At 32.6% G+C, this 26,215-nt stretch overlaps 1 protein-coding gene across 1 annotated transcript; it reads left to right on the forward strand.

Annotated features, from left to right (window-relative positions):
* The first annotated feature begins 352 nt into the window (after window positions 1-352).
* LOC114327834 (NUAK family SNF1-like kinase 2) lies at window positions 353-2,756 on the forward strand. Its single transcript, XM_028276541.2, has one exon. It carries the CDS (start codon window positions 414-416, stop codon window positions 2,685-2,687), a length of 2,274 nt encoding a protein of 757 aa, XP_028132342.1. The 5' UTR covers window positions 353-413; the 3' UTR covers window positions 2,688-2,756.
* Window positions 2,757-26,215: the final 23,459 nt, after the last annotated feature.

Raw genomic sequence — 26,215 nt, forward strand, 5'->3', positions numbered from 1 at the left:
ATTTTGTTTATAAAAAAAGTAGCACAGTATCTGCGGACTTTGCATATCTATATTATTAATATATACAATCATAAGATTCTATTCCAGCAATAAAATTGCTGGTAAATAACTTTTCAAAAAAATGGCCTATTCTCCGATAATCAGCCCAGACTACATATTATTATGTAAATCAATCTTCTCATGTTACTCCTCCTATTTAAAAAACGAACCATAGATAAGGAAAAATATTCTTCTCTTTGTTTTGAATATTTAATTTGGAAAAAAGAAGAATAACTAGTTTAATGAAGTAACATTGACAGTGACGTAGTATTAGTTGATCCCAAGTGTTAATTACTTGTTATGACACCTTTGACAGTTACTGAAGTTTTTTTATCTTGTTATTTAAATTTATAACCAAATTACACTATTTTGCCATGACTTTGGATAAAAAGAGAGTTATATCCGTTAGTAACTATGTATTTACTGGAAATGTACTAGGAAAAGGGAATTTTGCTCGAGTAGAAGAAGCTGTTCATACCAAACTTAATGTAAAGGTAGCTATTAAAATTATAGACATTAATAACATTAAAGAAGATTATGTTCTAAAAAACCTTTATCGGGAAGCAAAAATAATAGCCAAATTAAATCATCCGTGTATAGTTAGTGTTTTTGAAACAATGCAGAGATCCGATAATGTGTATTATTTAGTTACTGAATTGGCAAATGGTGGAGATTTGTGCGCGTTCGTTAAGAAGCAACCAAATGGAAAACTTGGAGAAAAACAAACAAAAGCATATGCAAGGCAATTTTCATCAGCTCTGAGTCACATGCATAACCAAAAGGTAGTTCACCGAGATTTGAAAATGGAGAATGTGATGTTGAATAGTTTACAGACACAAATTAAGATCGTTGATTTTGGCTTAAGTAACTTCTGGAATATTGATAATCCTCTTAGAACACATTGCGGATCTCCAGAATACGCTGCACCGGAGTTGTTTGTTACTGGTAAGAGATATGGGACAGAAGTAGATCTATGGAGCTTTGGAATTATACTCTATGGCATGCTAGTAGGTCAGCTACCTTTCGTTACCTGTCGATCTACACAACTTTCTTCACAAGAAAAACGAAAGCAATTGATTACTCAAATTAACAAAGGTTTAAATAGTGCTCACCGCAAATCATTATCTACATTTAGTACTGACTTTAGAAGTTTAATAAGTCAGTTATTGGTGGCAGATTTTTCTAAAAGAATGACAACAAAAGAATTAATCGTTCATTCTTGGATCACAGATAAAGGTACAAAGATTATTTGCTCTAATCCAATACAAGAACTAGATACATACGAAAAGAGTAAGATTTTGGGTAAAATTAGCACTGCTCTACAACTACAACCAAAAGTTGTCAGCAGAGCCATTTCTCATGAAATGCTTGGAAAGATAGGTGGTATGTACAATATTCTTAAACGGCATTGTCAATTAAGACGTCTTCAAGGTGATGGTACGTCAAAAACAATACAATCTTTAACTATACTGGAACTAACACACTTAGCTAGGACATTAGAAAAAGATAAAGCTGCTTTTAGTAACAAGAATACAATCCTGAACTTCATTAAAAAGCCACAATCTGCTCAACCCCAAATAATAAAAGCGGAATGTGTACCTAAAATTTCAGTTGGTGACGGAGAACGTATTAAACCAACTTCAAGCTGTACATCTAAGTCACCCGAGCAGATAAAATCTACTACAGAAAAGAAAATACAAACGAAGATACGGCCCAATACAGTGCAAGAAATGATAAATCCGAGAAGAATAAATACATCTGTTGATGATAATACCAGAACTCTCCATCAAAGAAGTGCTCCAATTGATTACAGAAGTATTCAATGTCCTAGCTTAAGAAGAAAAGTTTATTCAGCAACCATCACAAACAGGATTTATTCCCAAATTAAAAATCCTGATACAAATTCAATTCCATCTGCTAAACTATACGAAAAGAAAGATAGTTCTTTGACATCAGCAAAAGCAGAACACAATTTTGATTCCGCTTTAAAAAATTGTATCCAAAAGGATTCAGTAGTTAGAGAAAAAATTAAAAAACATCTGCCGTTTTTATTGGACAGAACTAAAGACAACAAATCAAAAGATGGTTCGCATTCTCCAAAGTCTAAAGATAAAAAACTATATTCAAAAATGGAAACCAAAAGAAATGATGATTTAAAAACTGTCAAAAAGCAGCTAATAAATATTATTAAACCTTCTACAGCTAAAAAAACTCAAATGGTTACTACTTGTTTAAGTAGAGAGACATGTTTACGGCCCGACTCGAGTCCCGCAAACATACGTTCCAAATCACAACAGACCTCAAAACGACGTCCAGTTTCCAGGCCTCTGCATCAAATCCTCGAAAAATCACTTCAAAATAATGCAATTTTATCTAAAACAGTGGATTTGAAGCAAACTAAAAATCAACAGTATTCAAAAAGTGCCAGTTCAGCTTCTAAAGAACGAAATAATTTAAGTAAAATAATAAAAGATTTCAATGATCCAAATATGGCAAGTACAGCCCATGGTGATTACGATATTCGAGCAACCTCTTCAGGACATCGTAGAAAGTTACCCATTTATGATCCAATAGCGAGGTCCATAGCTGATTATGTTTCAAATAATGTTTCAGGTAGGATGTACCAGTATCCTTGGGTTAAAAAATAAACTATTGTATTCTGTTGATGTAAGATTTATTTTAAAATACGGGAACACTAAATAAAATGGTATATAAAATGTTCTGATTTATTTGTTTAAGTTCTATGTCGTCATCCTTAGCCCGTTATCCTACGTAGAAAGGTATCTACATATACATATCATGCACTCATCGTTTCCGGCACGTAGCGTAGACTCCGGAAAACCTGATTTTACAAAGAGGTGTCTGATACGATACTTTCCGGACAGTATGAATTGTTCAATTATTTTAAAACCATTAAAATCAATATTTTTCGGAAACTAAACACTACCTGCTGGAAACGATGAGTCCTTGATAATATGTAGAAACTTTTTAGTCGCGTCATGATGTTTGATGGACTGAGATGGGTCATTAAACTCCATCTTGAGCGTTGTAAGATTTATTCCTAAAGGGAGAGTATGAAGTTTGTAATTTGATTAGAATGCCGTGAAGATCTGCCTCTTGATCTTCTATTTCTACTCTATCTTCGACACTCAGTATTTCCAGGCCAAAATCCCGGCATGCAACAATCCTCACATAGGTAAAAATTCCGACCACTACATTTTGAATATTTATTGTTTCCTTTTCAAATGTAATACCATCATATATTATAGAGTATCGAAATTGAAAAACTATTACTTACTAATAAGTACGGGTACTAATTATTATGTATTTTAAAAGAAAAAATTATTAAAAATTATACTTACTGAAATGGAAGGTTGTAAGTGACATAATAATATCTATTATATATGAAAGTAAACTTGAATTCAGGATTTGATTATATTTATATATTATTGGACTATATTATATTGGCAAAAAAATAATTTAATTCATATACCCATGTTAGAAATTTTATTTAGAAAATTAGTTCATATTAAATGGTAAATACTTATGTTCAGTAACAAAAAATAAAAAACAGATGACCATATAGGGCAGTCAATGAGGATATTTGGCTCCGAATTCCATCCTACTACATCGATTAACTTGATATTTTTACAGTAAGTAGGGAATAGCTCAAGAAACAAAGTCTACCCTATGCCGATGTGCGTTTTTATCTTGGGGGTGGTTCCCACCCCTTCTCGGGGGTGAAAAATGTTTTGGTTAGAATAGCCACGGAAGAGGCTAGAGATCCTAATTTTAAGCAAAGACTATTCTATAATTATTTTTTGAAAGCTCAATACTTGTTGAGTTATTCGTGGTTGAAAATTGGCCATTTTCATTGAAAAAGACACCTTTTCGGATGGATTTTTGCGAATACCTTAAAAACTATGCATCTAACAAAAAACCGTATAAAATATTTCTGTAGGTTTTTAAAAAAACAAAGAGATTCGTTGCTTCATAAATCTTCTAGTTAAAATACAAAGAGGGATATAGTAGGTAAGAAAAGTTTGATTTTTTGCTGCATGCTCATATCGGTGTATTCAACTTGAAATAACAGAGAAACTGTCGATTCTAGGTGTACAATGATACTAATAACTTTTATAGTGCTTGAAAAGACCTTTAAAATGAGCAATAGTAATTGTCGGTTACATGCAAACTAAGCGAGGTATTCTGCAAAAAATTTTATGACTAATGTATTTTAAGAAGAAATAAGAAGTATACTTAACCCTTCATCCATCAGAATTTAAATACATCGTTTTCCTTCTACAATACTTTTTATTATAGTGTTAATTCTATATTCAAAAAGTGGAACTGGAATAAAATGAATGGTTTTTGAAAAAAATAAGATCAAATTACAGAGAGCATTTTTAAATTTTCTTAAAAATCTTCTTTTTCCTCCATGTAATTCGAAAAAGATAAGATATGTGAAAAAAAGATACCACACAAAAATGAAGGGCTTTTTCAGATAAAAATTTCCTTTTTATTTTTCTTTACTGTATCTCTTATCATTTTCAAGTTACATGGAGAAAAAGAAGATTTTTAAGAAGATGTAAAATAGAAGAAGAAGAATAAAAGGTATTGTGGAAGGAAAAGGATGCATTTACATTTTGGTGGATGGGGGTTAAAATTATTTCTCATTTTTTCTTAAAATACATTAATTATCAATTTTGTTTGCAGTATATCTCGCTTAGTTTTAATGTAGTGGACCTTTAATATAGCTCACTTTAAAGGCCTTTTCAAGCACTACAAAAGGTAATAGTAGCATTTCAAGTAGAATACACCAATTTGAGAATGTACCAAAAAACAAACTATTTTCACCTACCATATCTATTTTTGTATTATAACTAGAAGACTTATGAAGGCAAGTGTCTCTTTGTTTTTTATAACCTACAGAAATGTTTAATATCGTTTTTTTTAATTAGATGCATAGTTCTTAAGGTATTCGCAGAAAAACATTCGAAAAGGTATTGTTTCAATGAAAATGGCCAATTTTTAACCACGAATACCTCAAAAAGTATTAAGTTTTCAAAAAAAAATTACAGAACAGTTTTTGCTTAGAATTAGGTTATGTAGCAAATTCCGTGTTAATTTTAACCAAAAAATTTTCCACCACTAAGAAGGGGTGGGAACGACCCCTAAGATAAAAGCACACATCGACATAGGGTAGACTTTGAATTAGAAGATAAGTAGAGGCTAGGCCCAAAACTTTATTAAAATCCATGCAGTAGGATAGAATTCGGAGGTAATATCCTATTCTTGCTCCCATGGACTGGCGTAATAAACAAAAAACAAGAAATAAATGTAATTATATTTTAAAAAGGAAGTTATCACACCTGTCGGGATTCTGGTTTGACGGGATTTTGGCCTGTAGGGATTCTGGCGTGTCGGGATTTTGGCCGTCGGGATTGTGGCCGTCGGGATTGTGGCTTTCGGGATTTTGGCTGTTGGGATTTTGGGGTAGACCCGACTCCCACTGACGCCACCTGTAAGAAAATTGAGACTTTCGAAATGTGACTTTATTTTCAAATTCTGAAGAAACCTTAGATCAATCACGTTACTAATCAGGATGTTTCGTTGAGAATTCAAAAAGGAAAAGAGCTGTCAATTACAATAAAAACAACCAAAATTGAATACTTCGGTCACATCATGAGGAACAGCGAAATATATGGATTGCTGCAACTAACCTTACAGGGAAAAGTAGAAGAAAACGATGAACAGGAAGGCAAACGATTTCCTGGCTGAAAAATATACGTACGTGGTTTAATACAATAACCACAATTCTTTTTAGAGCAGCAGTCTGCAAAATAAATATTGACATTATAATCGCCAATAGCCGAAACGGATAAGCACTACAACAAGAAGAATAGCCTAGATTTCAAGGATGTTCTAGTTGCGCTTAAAGACATAATTCTTTAATTGTAGTTTGATAAATGCACCGACTGACAAAACAAGACCAGAAAAAATGAAAGAACAGATTTTTTTCGAAGACCTAGAGCAAGCCTCTAGACCAGGGGCCGCATCCGGACCGTGAGCTAGTTTTGTGCGGACCGTCAATAAATTCAGAATATACCTAGAGTTTGGCAATTTTGAAAATGTTTGGCCATGAAATTGTGTACTATGTTTGGCTCAACTTATGTGTGCGAAGCAACTTTATCAAGAATGAACTTTATTAAACATCGGTAAAGATCTCACTTAACAGATGAATATCTCAACTCCCTAATGAGACTCAGTTGCACTAAACTCACTCCAAACTTCAGACAGGTTGTATATAAAAAAATGTCATTTTTTTCCATGATAATTTAATTTTGTAAAGAGTTTTCCCCTTTTGCTTCTCTACTATATGTTAAGTAGGAGTACTTTTCAGATGTGCATTTAATTAAAATAATTTTCAGATTTAATAAGTTTGCAACAAACACCTGGCATTGAAACTAATGTAGTAAAGATAACATGTTAATTAGCATTTTGTACTATGATTATTTATTTTAAATTCCTCAGTTTCCTTTCTACTACAAATTTAAAGTTATACTACAAAATTAAAGATGTCTAAAAACATTAGCATTCAAAATATAAATTCCTAATTTTTAAAATATTCTCAGTAACAATTTACAATACTGCTCTTTTCAAAATATACTGATAATAACATCAAAACAATACACAATGAATTTATTTTTTATTTATTGTACCAGGAAAACTTACAGAAAAGTATACAGTTACCAAAAAACAATCAGATATTATTAGTTTTCCTTTCCATATTAGTCCATGTGTGAGGCCACTTTTGTATGAAAAATGTTTCTGACTCGATGTCTTTGAGGATTCCTGTTCAAAAATGTCCCCTTTAAACAAATCAGAAGGGTGCCGGGTGAAAAAATTTTTTAAGCAAATTCAAAATCACTTTTTTGCGTCGAAAAATGAATTTTTAGGTTTCTTGGGTAATTATAAACAATAAAGGTCTCTTGTCATATTTCTGAAAAGTTGATAGTTTTCGAGTTATAAGCGATTTAAAATCTGAAAAATGCGAAAATATGCATGTGCGATGCTTGAAAACTCTTAAGTTTTAATAAAATGACAGATCTTTTTTATTTAAGATGACCCAAAAATGCTAAAAACATATTTTCGCGGGCAAAAAAGGTGATGTTTTGAATTTTTGTTAAAAAATATATTAAACAATTTCTGCACTCTTCTGATTTGTTTATAGGGGATTTTTTTAACAAGAATCCACAAAGAAACCGAATTAGAACAGTCAGAGACAGGCAGCATAAATCCGGACCCCGGAAGTGTCATAGGCTTTCAAAACGGACCCTCAGGGAAACTAATTGGTGACCCCTGCTCTAGACTCTAGAACATGTCCCAGAAGGAAACTAAGATATTGTTGCGGGACATGAATTAAAGAATAAGACGAAAGAGGATTTATATCCACACTACAAAAAGGCATAACATACACAACGTTGGTACCGACATTGGCTTACGACTGATACACTAGCAGCACCACTAAACGTGACAGTCGATAGCACCTATTTTGAACACAATAATATACTGAAGGTAACCTGGACCTTCCCTGACAGAAAAACAATGAATCACATTAATCATAGTTTTAAGACACGGAACACAGACATAATGAACTAGAGAATTTGTAGAGGCGAAAATATAAACCTGGACCTTACCTGGCAGAAAAATTATAAATCAGATTGATCATAGTTTCAAGACACAGAACACAGACGTAATGAATTTTAGTGAATTCGTAGAGACAAAATAAACTCGTATCGGTGCCTAATGATATTATTATTGAGGGCTATAATTTAAAATGTCACCAAAGAAAATAAAATGGCTAGAATAAATGGAAGGCCAAAAGGCATTCAACATTCAAAGAGATTCAACAGTTAGTCGAGGCATTGAAGGATTGAAGTGTCGATTTTTTTGCAGTAAGACAGATTTTAATGCGGATTGGTGCGTTGGATTCGTGAGAATGTCAGGAAATTTTGTGAACTAATGTAATGAATAAGAAATCTTAAATTGCATTTGTGCATAAGAAATATGCATTTCAAAAATGCATTTCGGTAAATAGTGGGAAAAATTGACTCAATTTTCTTACTCGGGGAATCTTGGGGTCGCTGAAAACGAATATGAGGTCGGCGAGAGTGTGCAAACTACCTGCTGCCTGCAGAGGGTGTAATAAACGTCTTTCTCTGGAGTATTATGGTAATTTGTTAAATAATTGGCTCAAACTTGTAACTCGGGGGTGTTTGGGGTCGCTGAAAATAAATATGAGGTCGGCGAGAGTGTGCAAAGTACCTGGTGCCTGCAGCGTGTGTAATAAACGTCTTCCTCTGGAGTATTATGGTAAATTATCATATAATTAGTTTAAACTCGTTACTCAGGGTTTTTGGGGTAATCTATTTTCTTCGATGTAACTATAGTGATCGAAAAGGGTGGTATTTTTATTATAAATAAACATAAATTTTTATTATTATAATATATTTATGGTTAAAAAAGTTCATTATACAAAATTTATCATAATTTATTTTTAAAACTCATTTTCTTCATCATTATCATCTTCTTCTTCATTATTGCCTTCCTCTCTCGAGTCCAATGCAATATTTGTGCAATCAGAGCCTACACAATTTTTGCAGGCTAAATTACAAACTAACCCATGCTTCCTGCTCCCGCATGAGTTGTAGCAGTCTGACTTACAACTACAGAATATTAAATTTAAAATGTTTGGAGGACCAGGTGGCTGAGTCATTCTAACTGGAATTAATACCCATCCCCAATTTTGTAATTTTGTAATTCCCATCCCCAATCGGTTGGGTTCATGTTACTGTCCTCTCCATGCAGCCAAATTTGTGTTTGTAAATATACCCTTTTTAAATGCTGGGTAAATGCATCAACAGATGAAAGAATTTTTCCAATGATAATCTTTTTATTTTTGGCAATAACCATTAAGTACATTCTGTATCTAGTAATTTTCTCTCAAGGCAAAACCACATCATCCACTTGCGACTTAATTCAAACTGCTTTAAATGATATGAAATTAGAATTTAGTCGTTGCGATATTTATTTTTAGTGGTCCCAAAGACCCCCCGAGTAACAAGTTTGGGCCAATTATTTAACAAATTACCATAATAGTCCAGAGTCAGACGTCTATTACACCTGCTGCAGGCACCAGGTAGTTTGCACACTCTCGCCGACCTCATATTCATTTTCAGCGACCCCACAAAACCCCCTAGTAATGAGTTTAAGCCAATTATATGATAAATTACCACAATACTCCAGAGGAAGACCTTTATTACACCCGCTGCAGGCACCAGGTAGTTTGCACATTCTCGCCGACCTCATATTCGTTTTCAGCGACCCCAAAAACCCCCGAGTAAGAAAATTAAGTCAATTTTTCCCACTATTTACCGAAATGCATTTTTGAAATGCATTTTTCTTATGCACAAATGCAATTTGAGATTTCTTGTTCACAAAATTTACTGACATTCTCACGAATCCAACGCACCAAATTGAATTAAAATCCGTCTTACTGCGCCAAAAATCGACAGTAGGGCCTTTTTTTGTGCTTCAATGCCTCTACTAAGTTGCAGAACGGTACTCGAAAAACATCACCAACAGGTTAAATAATCCAAAACTAAAAAAAGAAATAAAGCCAGAAATATGAAGTCTACAACAACATTTTTACCTGACAAATAAGAACAAATGTAAAGAATTGTAAGACAAAGAGGAGAGAAAATAAAAAGATATACAAAAACAAAGAAATGAAACCCCTTAAGAATTGAACTTCCCTTAAGAAACATATAAACCAACATAAACAGAGAGAAAGACTACAGAGCATTCTATAAAAATAATAATTCAAGGCAAAACAAACCAATGCAGAAGTCTGAATGATGGCCAATTAAAAACAATGAAATATGTGTAGTGTATTGAATATGGATCGAATACTTTAACTGGGTATCTAATGTAGAGAAAAAATAAAAAACCTGGAAGGCGGAAAATATGGGGTATTCGAAAGAGTCGAGGGGATGGTGAAACCAACAATTCTTGTTAACAATTCAAATTAAAAACGCAGTTAAAAAACTTGCCGGAAATAAATCTCAAATCTAAAAATTCTCATGGACATCGAAAGAATTTGAACCATTACAATAATATGCCGAAACATGTAAAAAAGCTGAAATGGCAAGATACTGAATAGAAGAAAAATAAGACCAGTAGGTTAACAAAGAAAAAGCAGTTAAGGTAGCGATATACATATCTCTGATCTGATGAGTAATTAAAGTAAATTTTACAAAAGGCAATAATATGTAAACATAAAAATAGTTAAACGTACTTTATTTATTAATACACGTTCTGGTGGACACGAAATTTGTAAAATCAATGTATTGTAACAAGCAAGTCTGTCCGTATACCCGTCAATAAAGCATTAGCATATATAACTTCTTACAAATAAATCATTTTTGCTATAAACAAATAGAAAACCTGACTGAATCACTTAAATATATTTACATGTGTAATGCAACTTGTCTAAGTACTCTAAAATTCCTGCAAACAAAAATTATTAGCTTAATAAATCTACCAGTGTTTAAAGCCGTATCTAATGTTTGTTTTTGAAAGCTGTAAGTGTTCTATTTAATAATAAGTTATTGTGTGATAAAAACAAACACATACTTTTAAAATATTTACAGATTTGCCTTAGAAGATCCGAATGTAGGTCAATTTCATACATAGACAAATATTTCTAGCATGGGCCCATCAAAATCGTGTCATAGCTAACCTTAAGAGGCAACAGTAGCGCAAGGAAAACGGGGTCCAAGATTTCTGCTGTAATTTTGAATAATTTGTCGAGATATTTGGCACACATATTATTCGTAATATAATAAAGAATTGCGGTACAGAGCCCAATCTGAGAAATATGTTAGTATATGGAAATTACTCTATAACTAAATAAAATATTGCAAAAGGAGCCTGTACCGCCATTAAGAAGAACAAAAAAATACACTTTCTTCAAATAAACTTTTTTATACCAAGCCTAGATTTTGTGTCACGTTGGATCTACTAAAAATCAATTTTCTATAACAAGAAATCGAACGTGACTGACTTGGCAACAGTTAGTGCGCCTATGAGTAAAATAAATATTTTATATGGATGGTATACAATGTACAATGTATATTCTAAAATGATGCACACCGAAATATCTTTTTGAAAGATCACGGAATAATTTACAAAAGAAAACACCTGTTGACCGTTGTTCAATACGTTCAAGCGTGCTGACGCGAACCTGCTGCAAAGCGAGTCGAAGGTAGGGATCGAAGGTAGCTAGGGAGGTAGGGAGATAGTGTTGAATATCCGTACCTTCAACTCGCTTTGCAGCAAGTGCGCCTGAGCGTAGTGAGAAACAGTCAACAGCTGTTCTCATTTTCTTTTTTAAATTAATCCGCGATTCAAAAGCATATTTCGGTGTGCATCACTTTACGATTTGACAGACAAAAAGAAATTGAAAATAAAAGTTGACAATACTTTAGACGCGTTTTTCTCAAAATGGCTTTTTCAAAGGCTGTAGACATTGTAATTCAAAAACTACTTAACCCGCGAGTAGTCGCGCCGTTAGATAGAATCTCACATTTTATCCTTTTTCGCGATAACTTGATGAAAAATTTGCAATTTTGAAAAAATTTCGTAAGTGCCTCGAGGAAGGGTGTAGTAATGCGTAGGTATTTTTTTCTTCTTCTTCTTTTTGTCCAATTTATGGCTTTGGGGAGAGCCAATTAGCTTTAATAATTGTTACAAATAATATTTCTAGCATAGCAAGTAAATAAAAATACTATAAAATAAAATTTTTTTACGAATTCGTATTTACATTCGTATTGTGAGATGAAATCTAACAAGCGACTGTTCACGTTACAGAAGTGACCGCGACTACTCCCGGATTAACCGACCCACCTGCAATTTTGTATATATTTTGTTAAACATTCCTTGAGGTAACGCTGTAGAGATATTTTTTGTTTTATGCTTATTTTTTGTTTAACAATAATAAACATGTTAATTTTCACCCTTTTTGAAACAAAAATCGTTGGTTTGACTTCTGAGTGATATCAGAAAGTCAAAATTCGATAAACTAACAAACTCGACAGCGTTACCTCGAGAAACTCATGAGCTAATAAAATATTTTTGAATTTTTTGTTTATCCTGATCCAATGATGGGTTCTGATGCACACAGAAAATTCATTGTTTTTTGAGGTCTCTTTATAATTTGCCACCGTTAACATATTTTTCAATATTTTTCCTTGAATTTCTTTTTAAATAATCTATGGATTCTACTGAATATGTCTATTTAATTACAAAATAAAATAATTTTACCATACTTTAATAAAATTAATAAAAAATGGGCTTGAAATATTGATTTCAACCCCTACGGCCCCTTCCCCTTAAGGATAGCTATGACACGATTTTGATAGGCAACCCATGCCAGAAATATTTGCCTATGTATGAAATTTAATAAAAAAAAATGTTTCATCCGGAAAGCAGATGGGTGCAGGTCAACCTATATTCGGATCCCGTATTATTACAAAGACTGTTGGTCAAAAAAAATAATAGGATTTCCAGTCTACTTGGATTGATAAGATAATACAATGTAATGAATGAGAGATGAAGAATAGGCCAAATTTTAACTAGTAGTTGTCACTACTCCATTTGTTGTCATTAGGCTTATAATATGATCGTTCCATTCTGATCTCTATTTCTTACCCAGTCCTTGATGTCTCTCCGTCATATAGACCTGGATCCCACCTACCAAAAAAAGTTGATTAAAAGCAATCTGAAAATTTGTTAATAGCTTAATGGTATCTAGTCGGACAAATTTGGATGTATGGGAACACCGGAACAGGGGAAGTTTTAATTGTGGAGCATGATAAACGTGTCGTCCTGACAAGTTTATGATTGTGAAAAATAGCCAGTTGTTTTAAGTTTATTCGATAGCCAACGTTATGTAATATATGCGAAAATGTTTGTCCGACAAAAAATTTGGAACGTCAGACTACGAAAACGTTCCGTGTATTTTGTCGGACAGAACTTCCAATTGATTTGTTACCATTTCATTAAACTCTCATGAAAAACTCAGACTAGTGTTTGTCACCAACTGCGCATTCTAATGAGTGGAACTCGAAGAACATGTCAAATGACAGGAAGCATGTTGGTTAGTAATAGCAGTCTGATTTTTGCATGAGAGTTTAATGAAAGGGTAACAAATCAATTGGATGTTGTGTCCGACAAAATACATGGGATGTTTTCGTAATCTGACGTTCCAAATTTTTAATCTGTTCCACAAATAAAACTTCCCCTGTTCCAGTGTCTCTATACATCAAAGTTTGTCCGACTAGACACTGTTAAGCTATTAACAAATTTTCAGCTTGCTATTAATAAAGTTTTTTTTTTTGTACCAGCTACTTACCATCGGATTTTCTAAGAGTTTTTTCATCTCTGCTGTTTCTAGCAATCTTTTTAGCCCAGTCGGGATAGCATTTGACTTTGCATTAGGAGCTGCCCCAAATTTTATTTTTCTAGTCTTTAGGGAGGGTCAATATTAGTATAAATTTAAAATCTCCACTGAAATCCACCGTTGCGTTAGCCGCCATCTTGATTTTAAACGAGAACGGTTTTTGCTCAATATCTCCGCCATTTTCAATTTTTTGACAAGAAGTGTATAAACTGGAATTGTTTAAAATACGATTTTCTATAATTTCATTTATTATAATTTTTTTCGTGCGGTCGATATTTTCCGAGTTATGAGGGGAAAATAGTGACAGTTGTAGCATAATTATTTAATTATTGAATTATCTCGTTTATTATTAGTTTTACAACAAATATATACCTATGCAAAAATGAAAAAAAATTAAATTTTGTACAATTTTGATGCCATTCATTTTTTTGATAAAATCAATATTTAAGGTAGTGCATACGTGGTAAAAGTGCGAGCGTAAGACCTGATTGATTTTGTAGCAATCGTTTTTGTTCAATATCTCCGCCATTTTCAACTTTTCGACTAAAAGTGTAAGAACTGAAATTGTTGCAATTACGATTTACTATTTTTCGGGAGAACCAGTGGCGGGTCTACAAGGGGGGGAAATGGGAAAATTCCCCCAAGAGGGTCCAAAATTAAAAAAAAATTGTTGAAACATCACGATATATTAGCTGACATAAAACTTAAAATATCGACCGACAAATTCAACCAATAAAACCCGCTAGTTAATAAAATTAAGTGAACTTCATGCATATAATGTCTTTTTATGTCTTTTATATACTTAGTTTGGTTGACGTTTCTCAAAAATTGTATAAAATATAATTCTCTTTATTTTTGTTTATGTAGGTACAATTATGTCGTAAAGTTAATAATAAATGAGAAAATTCAATAATTATGCTTCCCCTCCGCTTCCATTATTTTCCCCCTTAACTCGGAGAATATTGATCGTATAAAAAAATTGTGCCAAAGAAATTGTAGGAAATTGCATTTCCAACAATTTTCTGTGCCACCATTTATGTCGAAAAGTTGAAAATGGCGTAGACATTGAACAAAAACAATTGCTATAAAATCAATCCGGTCTTACGCTCGCGCTATTACCGCATACGTACTACCTTAAATATTAATTTTAGCAAAAAAATTAAAGAAATCAAAATTGTGCAGAATTTAATTCTCTTCATTTTTGTATAGGTACATATTTGTTGTAAAGCTAATAATAAACGAGATAATTCAATAATTATGCTCCAACTGTCACTATTTTCCCCTCATAACTCGGAAAATATCGACCGCACAAAAAAAATTATAATGAATAAAATTATAGAAAATCACATTTTCAACAATTTCAGTTTCAACACTTTTTGTCAAAAAATTGAAAATGGCGGAGATATTGAGCAAAAACGGTTCTCGTTTAAAATCAAGATGGCGGCTAACGCAACGGTGGAATTCAGTCGAGATTTTAAATTTATACTAATATTAACCCTCCCTAAAGATTAGAAAAATAAAATTTGAGGCAGCTCCTAATGCAAGGTTAGGCCTGTTATTCGTCAAACCCAACTGGACTATTTTGTTCTCTCTGTGGCAGCTGGTGTTACTGCTGCGTATTGTTACCCGATATGTTTATTTCTCAATATTGTTTAACAAAGGCAATCTGCGGATCTGTTTGCATTATTCACTTGAACTTCCACTTCTATTTTAAGCCTTCCGTAGCTAGATAGTATGATGCTTAGATAAGCATCAGTAATGCCTAGTGAACTCCATCACTTGCTCTATTATCTGTCTCTCCAGCTCTAATTTTCATCTTAGTAGATTTGCTTTTAAATCCATACATTTTGTCTTTAGATTTTCTGGCGGTTATATTTAAATGGTGCAGCATACGTTGTAAATTACCTTTATTTTGAGACATTAGTATTGCGTCGGCGTCGTCTGTATACCAGATTATTTTAAGTTGATTTTCTTCCATTTAGTATCCCTTTTAGCTCTTAATCTTTTCATTAAATCAGGTTGAACCTATCTTTCCTATTTTTTATTGTTTAGTTTTTCCTTAGATTTTCTTTTATTGTGTTGCTATGGTAGATAGTTTTGATCATTTTGATTATTCCTAGATGTCTTGTATATAACACCCGTGTTGAACTGCCCCCACCCCACTTGCAAAATTTTAAAAACAAATAGCGCTGATTTATGAGCTACTTATGAGCTCTCATATTCCGCAAACTAAAAATTTTTAGCTCGTTCTACTGAGCAGGAATTTAATATTTTAGTGGGGGCTGAGTCAGCCCTCCCCCCCACTACCTAAAAATAGGGATATTGAATCGATCTTTGTGTCAAAATTAGGAGCTATTTATGAGCTCTCTAAGTGATATAGTTTAGCTTTTTGAGCTCATCCCCTTCACCCCCAAACAACCCTTTAATTGATTTAACTTAAGAAAAACATGCTGAGAAAAATTAAAATTTATCGTATCGCGGATATAATTCGTAGAGCTTATATATTCCAATAATAAGCACTTAAATTACGTGCATTTCGATTATTGAGCTACAACCCCTTCGCATCTTCCCGGCAAGAAAGAGTTATATTTAAAATGAATTCAATTTATTTTCTGGCGACTTCATATCGTTTACTAATTTATGAACTCCCAAAATACATGCATTTAGATCATTAAATTGCAATTTCTTTTGTATAGTGCAGTCACTGAAGGTAAAAATAAATTAATACCTTCAATTTCGGTGAATCTTCATCTATTTTTACGAAAACTGGTGAGTGGTTAGAGGATACTTCAAGAAATAAACGTGACATGGTGTTACCTTGCACTTTTACCCTGAGGGTAGATACCACCCCTTCTCAGGGGTAAAAATTATTTTATGAAAATTAACTTCAAAAATCGATAGAAGGATCAATTATAAGCAAAATTTGTTAGATAAAGTTATTAAAATAAATTAATATTTTTTGAGTTATTAATGATCAAAGAGTTTAATTTTTCGTGAAAAAATGCATGCTTTAAAGCGATTTTTCATAAATAACTCAAAAACTGTAAGTTTTTACAAAATATTTTTATTACCAAAATTGAAGCTAATAAAAAATATAATAAATTACTTACTTGAAAAACCTTTTAATATTAATTTAAAGTAAGTTGTAGGTAATTGAATTGAAGTATATTTTTTTTCTGCGAATAATTAAATCTATGGACCCAAGCCTAAATAACGGGAAAACGATGATGCATTATACAGGGTGTCCAGAAACTCTACCGACAAACGAAGACAGGAGGTTCCTCAGATAATTTTAAGACAATTTAACCCAATTCACCTAGTCCGAAAATGCTTCCTAAGGGAGCTAGGGCTCTTTGTAGATGGCGTCATGTAATTAGTTTTTCTTAAATACCTCCAGAACGCTTCTATTTAGAAAAACGGAAATTGGTATGCTTATTTACTTTCCAGAAGTGAATCTATTCCACCCATTGCGAATTTCTAGTACCGGTCATAGACGTCCGTTTTGGGTAGGTCAACAGTCATTTAATAGCATAACTTTATCGTCTTTAATTTTTAAGTATTTTTGACACTAGAGTATTCAATTATGATATATTCGAGTACTAAAAGTTACTCTTGCTTTAAGTTGGTAAAATACATCGTTTTTTTTTAAATTGTTTTCAATTTTTTTTTCAAATTCCCAAAGCTAAAAACTTTCAAACCGATTTTTCTAGAAAATGGTGTGTCCTACCGACGTAAAATAAGAGTACCTTTTAGTACTATAATATCTCACAATTTAATAATCCAGTATCAAAAATGCTTAAAAGTTGAAGACAAAAAAGTTATGCGATAAAATAACCGTTGCCCTACCCAAAACGGAAGCCTATGACCAGTATTAGAAATTCGCAATGGATGGAATCGATTCATTTCTGGAAAGTAAATATGTATACAAATTTTAGTTTTTCTAAATAGAAGCGTTCTGGAGGTATTTAAGAAAAACTAATTACAGGGCGCCATCTTCAAAGAGCTCTAGCTCCCTTAGGAAGCATTTTCGGACTAGGTGAATTGGGTTAAATTGTCTTAAAATTATCTGAGGAATCTCCTGTCTTCGTTTGTCGGTAGAGTTTCTGGACACCCTTTATAATATGTACTTACTAAACATTGTCAAAGTACTTAGAAATAACTATCAAATGAGCTCCAGAATAGGTTGATTTTTCCAAAAAAATGTTATTGTTTTTTTTTGGAATAACTCCGTTAATTTTTACGATTGATAATTAAAAGATACTTTGAGGAACTATAAAACTGAGTTACATTTAATACTTTACTTTTTCGGATATTAGGTTAAAGGGCTCCGGTTACATTGTTCTCGCAGTAAAATTTAGGCTGATGGCTGGTTTTACCAACGACAAAAAACGATAGCAGTTTATTCTATTATTAAAATTATTCAACCAAAAAAATGACATTTCTTTATTTTAGTAACGTCAAATAATACCTATTTTTTTATAAATAAATATGTACTTTTCGAATAAATAAATAGTGTTGTGTTTAATAAACCAATTCCTCTGTAATTCTGCGAAACTGATTTGACTACCTTTTTGAAGAGAGTTCTTAGAAAGCTTGATATGTATTCTTGCGGTATTTGATTTTTTTTTCTGTAATATTTTGGATTAATTTTAATAGTTGTTTGGTCAGATCTGGTGCTCCATACTTAATGAGTTTATTCTATACTCTGTTCTGTCCCGGTGATTTTCTATTTTTTAATTTCCTTATGCTTCCTTTACCTCTCCCTCTTCAGTGTCTATTTCTTCGTTTGTCATTAGTTCTGGTGTTGGTGACACTGACTGTGGTAATTGCGGGATAGATTGAGTAGTCCTGCGGTTATCACAGTCAATATGCCCGGATAAAATGTAGACGGCGATTACTAAGGACCTGCCTATCATAAAAGTGACTTTTATAGGTCCATTATGTTCCCCTTTTTCACTTAAATTTCCTCATTCTGCCCTGTCCTCTTAAGCAGATTTCACAGCCTTCAATGGGGTCTTTTGATATAGACTGGTGCTTCTGGTTTTTCTTATCCAAGTGCTAGATACCTCAGTCTTGTGGGGCATTGGTTTTGACATAAGACGTACAGAGTGGTTTCTTCTTTTTCTAGATAGCGACAAGAATCCTCTTTAATCAGATTCATATAACTCAAATGCTTATTCGGTCTAAAATGTCCATGTATCACTTCCGTTATCATCCTGACAATCTTTCGATTATTTATGGGTAAATAAGTCAACCGAAAAGTAGGCTGAATGTCTATTAATCAACTCTTTAGTCTGTTCCGTTCCTGGTAAATTGCTCCACCATTCCAGAGACTTATCTTGCACCCATTTATCAACCGTTGCTATTTGCAATTCTAAAAATAAGCTCCGGGAAAATTGGTGGCTAAACATCGCCTTCTCTCTCCCATTCATCAGCCTCCTCATTTCCTAGGTAGCCTTAATAAACTGGAATTAAGGCTTCTGTCAATCTATTCTGACTCTTAAGTTGGTAGAGTGCATGAAGTCAAGAATTTGTAAAGCTAGTACAAGGCCAATAATTACATATGTATCAGAAACAAGACCCATACAGTCACAACATAAAGACTACTGGCAGTGCCGAATTAACCAATAGGCAAAGAAGGCAGTTGCCTAGGGGCCTCGGCCCCAAAGGGGGCCTCGCAGAGCCAAAAAACGAAAAGATAATAATTAGAATTAAATAATAACTATCAATCATATTACCTATGTTGAAAAATTCAAATATAGTGCAATACCATAAAAGTGATGGTGAATGTATAAAACTACATTAGAGTGCATACTTTTGATCACATAGAAAGTCTATGTTGTGAGAATAAATCGCTAGCGAATGCGCTTTGGTAGATGGAACAGTACTAGATGGAAATAAGAAAAAAATATTCGAGAGTGGAGCCAAAAAACACAAGAAAAATCAGGAGAAAGAAAATAATCTTAAACAAAATCTAAAAGAGAGCCAGAACTTATTTATACTCCGTTTCACACTGAAATCCATAGCTAGTGAAGCTGCAACCAATGAAAATGAACGTGATGAAATAGAAATAACTGAGGGAAACATAGCTTCCGTAACTGAAGAAGATGAAAACATGTAACGGTAGCTCTATTCCAGTTCAAGAAGTTAAAGAACCAGAAACCGAAAGTAAGTTAAAGATAAATTGAATATATTTTTTTCTACGAGCGTGCAAAAATGTCTACTTTCGCGCATGCATTTTAGTTTAGAAAGTTTCACTTTTCCGCACGCGTGTTACTTTTCCGCACGCGTGTTACTTTTCCGCACGCGGTTTTTTACTTTTCCGCACGCGTGTTAATTTAGATATGTTAATATGGCCTTAACAGCCCAACACCGAAAGGTACGAATGGGCTTAACTGATTAAATAAATAAAATAAAATAATATGGCCTTAAATTAATTATAATACATGCAATAAATTAATATTTAGATATTATTTACTAATTTATTTAAAATATATCTTATTGTTTTCCTGTTTTAATGAAATTAACGCAACAATTCGATGAAATAAAATTATTTTTACATAATATTCGAAAGCCAAATCGGTAGACAATAACAGTCGTTTTAAATTATCGTCATGGAAACCAAGATCGTCGTCATGCTAATTATATTGAAAGTTTGGTTTTGACAACCTTGTCAAAGAATTAATTTGTGTATGTATTTTCATATTAATTAAATTAATTGATTAATATTTGGTAATTTTTTAAAGACTCTTAGAAAAAATATTGTTCCTAACTCTTGCAGAAAGTCTCTTTTCCGCACTCGACTGCTTGCCGAACTCCCGCTTCGCGTCGTTCGGCAAACTGCAGTCGCGTGCGGAAAAGAATGACTTTTTGCACTTGTTAGGAAAATAACTATTACGAATTGGATTACGGAATACAATAACTGAAAAAGTACGAAAATTTTGAATTGGGAAAGGTCTTTAGAATGTAAAAACCTTGATGTAAATTTTTCAGCATCAAAAGGAAATTTTGTAGGCATTACAAGATTTTTACACAATCTATGGTTTTTCGAAAACATATCAGTGGAACTAAAATTAAAGGAGATTGGCTAACGTATTCTCCCTTAAACGGAATATCGTATTTTGGGTTTATTCAGTCCGTATATAACTTTTTTTCAGCCTCTACCCACCGTTGGGAAGTTATGATCAAATGCTTAAATGAAACTCCACTAAGCGATCTCATTCACCACTATCTAGACCTTAAAAGAATAATCAGCACAAAATGGACTGCAATGACACATGCAACAAGACCTTTGTCTAAAAGTTACAACGCTTTCAAATCTGCTCTTCATACTCTTGCTGAAGACTCTAATCAGAAATCTGAAACAGTTCATGAAGCTATATAAGTGTTTGTTGACAGAAATATCAAAAAAAAAAGAAACTTTCTTAACTAATGAGTTTTGGGCAACAATTTTAGAACGTGTTAACGCTGTCTGTAAATCATTTCAGAGAGAAGATATTGAACCTAAAACTGCAGTTCAGCTTCTAAATTCACTATTGGAGTTCTTAAAATTCCAAAGAGAATATTTTGCTTACTAGGAGCAGAAGGTCTGCGATCTGCAATACTCTGCCGACGAGAGCAAACAAACGCTAGCAAGAAAACTACATTTTGATGATGCTAAGTCCAATGAAGTTTTTCTACAGGGTGGAGAAAAGTTAGAAGTTGAAACGAAAATTATTGAGCTAAGTCGTCAGGTGAAAGCGTATGTCAGTAACTCAGTATATTAGTCCAGAAAGCCACTGCGCATCCGCTAGGAAAAATATTCTAATACGGATTTTTTGCCCAATCTTACTCAAAAAGGACTCCTTTTAACAAATTTGCATGTTTCCAGGACCAAAAGGTGGTCAAAAAATTTTATTTTTTTTTTCAAAAACGTTTTTTTTTTTTTGTTTTTTTCCTAAAATTATTTTTTTTGCATGGAAGAAAGTTTTTTTAGGTTTTTTGGATCATTCCAAACAGAAAAGGTCTTTAGTGACTTTTCTCTAAAAATGATAGTTTTTGACATATAAGCGAATAAAAATTGAAAAATTGGGAAATTGGCCATTTTTAACCCTCAAAAACTATGTGAATAACTGAAAATTTAAATGTTGCCAAAGTAGGTAGATACTCTCTAAACATCGATTGATAAAATCCCGAAGAGTTTTTTGCAATACAATATTGAAAAGTCCTTTGTTTTTTAATTCTTAATCACGCGTGCGCGACACCGTTGCATGTGTATACAGTATGGTGCAAATGAAAGGAATAAATTCGTTATTTCGTAAACCGGCGACTTTAAGGAAAAAACCCGAAACAAGTCGATTTTTATTTTTAAGTTATGATATTGTGGCATATATGGTATACTAGTGACGTCATCCTTCTGGGCGTGATGACGTAATCGATGATTTTTTTAAATGAGAATAGGGGTCGTGTGGTAGCTCATCTGAAAGGTTCTTCAATTCTCTATTCAGTAGTGTAAACATTTATATAATTATTTATACAAGGTATCCAAAAAATTTTTATTAAATTAAATTATTTGACAAAAAAAGAAGTAGAAGGACACCCTGTGTAAATAATTATATAAACGTTTATTTTACTGAATAGAAAATTAAAGACCCTTTCAATGAGCTAGCACACGACCCCTATTCTTATTTAAAAAAAATCATCGATTACCTCATCACGCCCAAACGGATGACGTCACTAGTATACCATATATGCCACAATATCATAACTTAAAAATAAAAATCGACCTGTTTCGGGACTTTTCCTTAAAGTCGCCGGTTTACGAAATAACGAATTTATTCCTTTCATTTGCACCATACTGTCGATGGAAAATTGTGTCGCGCACGCTTGATTAGCAATTAAAAAACAAAGGAGTTTTGAATATTGTATTACAAAAAACTCTTCGGGATTTCATCAATCTATATTCAAAGAGTATCGACCTACTTTGGCAACATTTAAATTTTCAGTTTTTCACATAGTTTTTGAGGGTTAAAAATGGCCGATTTCGCAATTTTTCAATTTTTAATCGCTTATATGTCAAAACTATCATTTTTAGAGAAAAGTTACTAAAGACCTTTTCTGTTTGGAATGATCCAAAAAACCAAAAAAACCTTTTTCCGTGCAAAAAAAATAATTTTAGGAAAAAACAAAAAAAAAACGTTTAAAAAATTTTTGACCACCTTTTGGTCCTGGCAACATGCAAATTTGTTAAAAGGAGTCCTTTTTGAGTAAGATTGTGCAAAAAATCCGAATTAGAATATTTTTCCTGGCGGATGCGCAGTGGCTTTCTGGACTATATGGTGTTTTGTTTGTTTCCAAATAGCAAAAAAAAAATTATTCATGCTTCATAGTTTTTTGGGATCAAATCAAAGTTTTGAAATTTGTCAGTAGCTTGTAAGATTTATCTTGCGCTAATGATTACAAATGCAACAGGCGAACGATCTTTTTAAAAAATGAAAAATGAATTAATACAGGAAATTATCCGAGATTTTGGAGGGAAAAGAAAAAGTTTCCTAAGGACCTCCTTGCTTGGGTTGCCTAGAGGCCTCAACCTTCTTAATCCGGGTCTGACTACTGGAAACGGCAGAAATGAGAATATGAGACGAATTACAGGATATACGCAGAGGGATCGAAAGGGGAGTGAAGACATTACAAGAAAATTAAACGTACAGTGTATAGACTAATGGACTAGAAATAGAAAGAAAGAATGAAATAACCAGTTTCTTAATATTGTTCTGAAGCTATTTCCTTGTGGCATTTTTATAATTAAGTATTTTCTATGGGAAATAAGCCACAATTTTACTAAAAAATAAATTTATTAACGTTTCGAAGCCCAAATCGGGTTTCGTTGTCAAAATACAAAATACTATTGATACAGTTTATAAATTCATTTTTTAGTAAAATTGTGGCTTATTTCCCATAGAAAATACTTATGAAATAACCACATAAGCAGAAGGGGTGAGACATGTGTGGCCCAAATACCAAGAGACAAATCACCAATCGGTAAAAGAATATCGGCCGACCTCGTAAAAGATGGAGTGACAACCTTCCATAGAGGTATCAATCCACCAATGAACAAGCAGAATTGTTTATAAAGAGGAAGAAGAAGAAGACATTGGTACAAACTCAATAATGCCTTAGTATGTTTTAAACAGATATTTCCATTCTTATAATATAAAATCAAATATAATTATTCATGCATTTATAATTTATAAAAAAGAAAATTTGACATATACAGGGTGGTTCATCTTATTCGCCTCGGTGTCTGTACGGAAAACCACTTAATATTTTAAAAAAAGTTCTTCACAGTAATACACAGGGCCAATAATACTACAATCTAAAAATAATGTGAATTATACAGGGTGCTCCAAAAAAGAGTGGTATATCAAAGTTATATTTTTTTATGGAATGCCCTATATGTGAAGACATTATTGAATTGACTTTAAAAATAAGCTATACTTTCATAAGGGTTCCCTATACCTAAATATAGGGTGTTTTGAATTTGAATTTGAAATTGTGACATTGAATAATATGTTTATATTAAACTGCATACCCTATACTAGATGCCGTATTCTGGAAGATATTTAAATTATATTTAATGGTATATTTCATTCCGTATAAGTATTTTCCATATCTTAAACCAACGGTTATTAAGTAGATTTAAGAACACCACTTTTTGTTTGAATCTTTGAATCGCAATTACAAACAATTAAATGCAATGGCTGCTATGACGAAAACGAGACTATTGTACAAAAATATGTAAAAATGGGTATTTACAGAATAACATGTGTATTGAGAATGTTTACATGGAATTAAAGAGATTTTAAATATCTTCCATTATAAAGAATAGAATATCGAGTATGTCATTTAAAATAAGAACACTATGAGTGATTAAATGACAAAAATATGAATTTTATTAACGAAAGTATCTTGACTAAAATATTTAAGTATATTGCCGGTGTTGGTGATGTGTTGTACATAACCACGACATAGGTACTTAATTCTAATTTTTAAAGCTTACAAATTACCCATATATATATATATCGGTTTTAAAACGTTCTCCTACGTCTTCCGATGCCTAGTCGCCATTCACTTCGGTCCATCCAAAGGTCTTCATCCAATTCTCTTTCTCTCATTTCTCGATTTATGCCTTCTCTCCAACTCAGGCGGGGTCTTCCTCTTTTTCGTCTACCATGAGGGGTCCACGTTAGGATTTGTTTCGGGAGTCGTTCTTCGGACATTCTTTGTACGTGTCCATACCATCTAAGCTGTTTGGTACTAATGTCATCTACTATTGTGTGTTTCACATTCATTATTTACCTAATTCTGTTGTTGGTTACCCTTTCTAATCTTGAACAAATTACAAATTACCCATTCATTATTTAAATTAGGAAATCTTTATATATTTAAAAAATGAAGGGAGATAGTTATAGGAAACTCTAATAAGAATTGAAAGCAAAGTAAATTTTCTACGCGACAGATTAGTAAGATACAGGGTGTTCCATTTAAAATAAGTAAGTTATTACAGCTTAAATTTGTTAATAGAACAATCTAATATTTTGACCACCCTGTAAAAGATAGGTACAGGAAACTCTAATATAAATTGAAAGCTAAATAAATTTTCTACGCCATAGACTAGTAAGATACAGGGTGTTTTATTTAAAATAATTAAGTTATTACAGCTTGAATTTGTTAATTGAACAATCTCATATTTTGACCACCCTCTAATAAATTTTGTTGCAGTAATCATCTGTTTAAGTATGCTAAATAGTCTTTTATTAAAATCCAAGAAATAATTTCTTACTGATTCTTAGATTTGTAGATATTTATTTTTTTCTAAAACCTTACATTTTCATAAAAATCGAAATAAATAAAAACACCCTGTATTTAGGTGTAGGGAACCCTTATGAAAGTATAGCTTATTTTTTAAGGTCAATTCAGTAATGTCATCAGATATAGGGCATTCCATAAGAAAAAATAAAACTTTGATATACCACTCTTTTTTGGAGCACCCTGTATAAATAATTCATATTATTTTTAGATTGTAGTATTAAAAGCCCTCTATATTTCTGTGAAAATTTTTTTTTACTATCAAGTGGTTTTCCGTACAGAGACCGAGCCGAATAAGTTGAACCACCCTGTATAACTCATCTCATAATTTTACAGTTGCTACTAATATTTTATAGTATTTGGCAGAAGTATCCAAATTAAAACAAGCAGACCATTTTATTGATATCTTTCCACCACACGGATTCGTATTATAATTGACGAATTACTATTAAGCACAGTTAGCAAGCAAAAATTGATACAGTAAATTACTGCACAGATTCTATTTTCAAGAGTATTATTAATGGTTCTATAAATAAAACATCATCAGCTTTTAGTTATGAAAATAAATAAGAGTTTAGTTTTGTATCTTATTCCCCAACAGTAAATTTTAAGTTTTATCCAGTAAGTAGGTTTTGCCGAATGTTTTTTAGCTCAGTTAATCCAGTCATCAACGGTAAAAAAGGGTAAAACCGTGGAATTTTGAAAATCTACACTGATTTTAGGATTTAAGATCAGTTAACCATCTTCTTGAAAACCCATCCTATGCTGAAACGGTCTTTTGCCCTCAACAAATTTATAAAAAAAATT

The sequence above is a fragment of the Diabrotica virgifera genome, chromosome 7 (assembly GCF_917563875.1).
Source record: "Diabrotica virgifera virgifera chromosome 7, PGI_DIABVI_V3a".
In the NCBI taxonomy this organism is placed as follows: Eukaryota; Metazoa; Arthropoda; class Insecta; order Coleoptera; family Chrysomelidae; genus Diabrotica; species Diabrotica virgifera.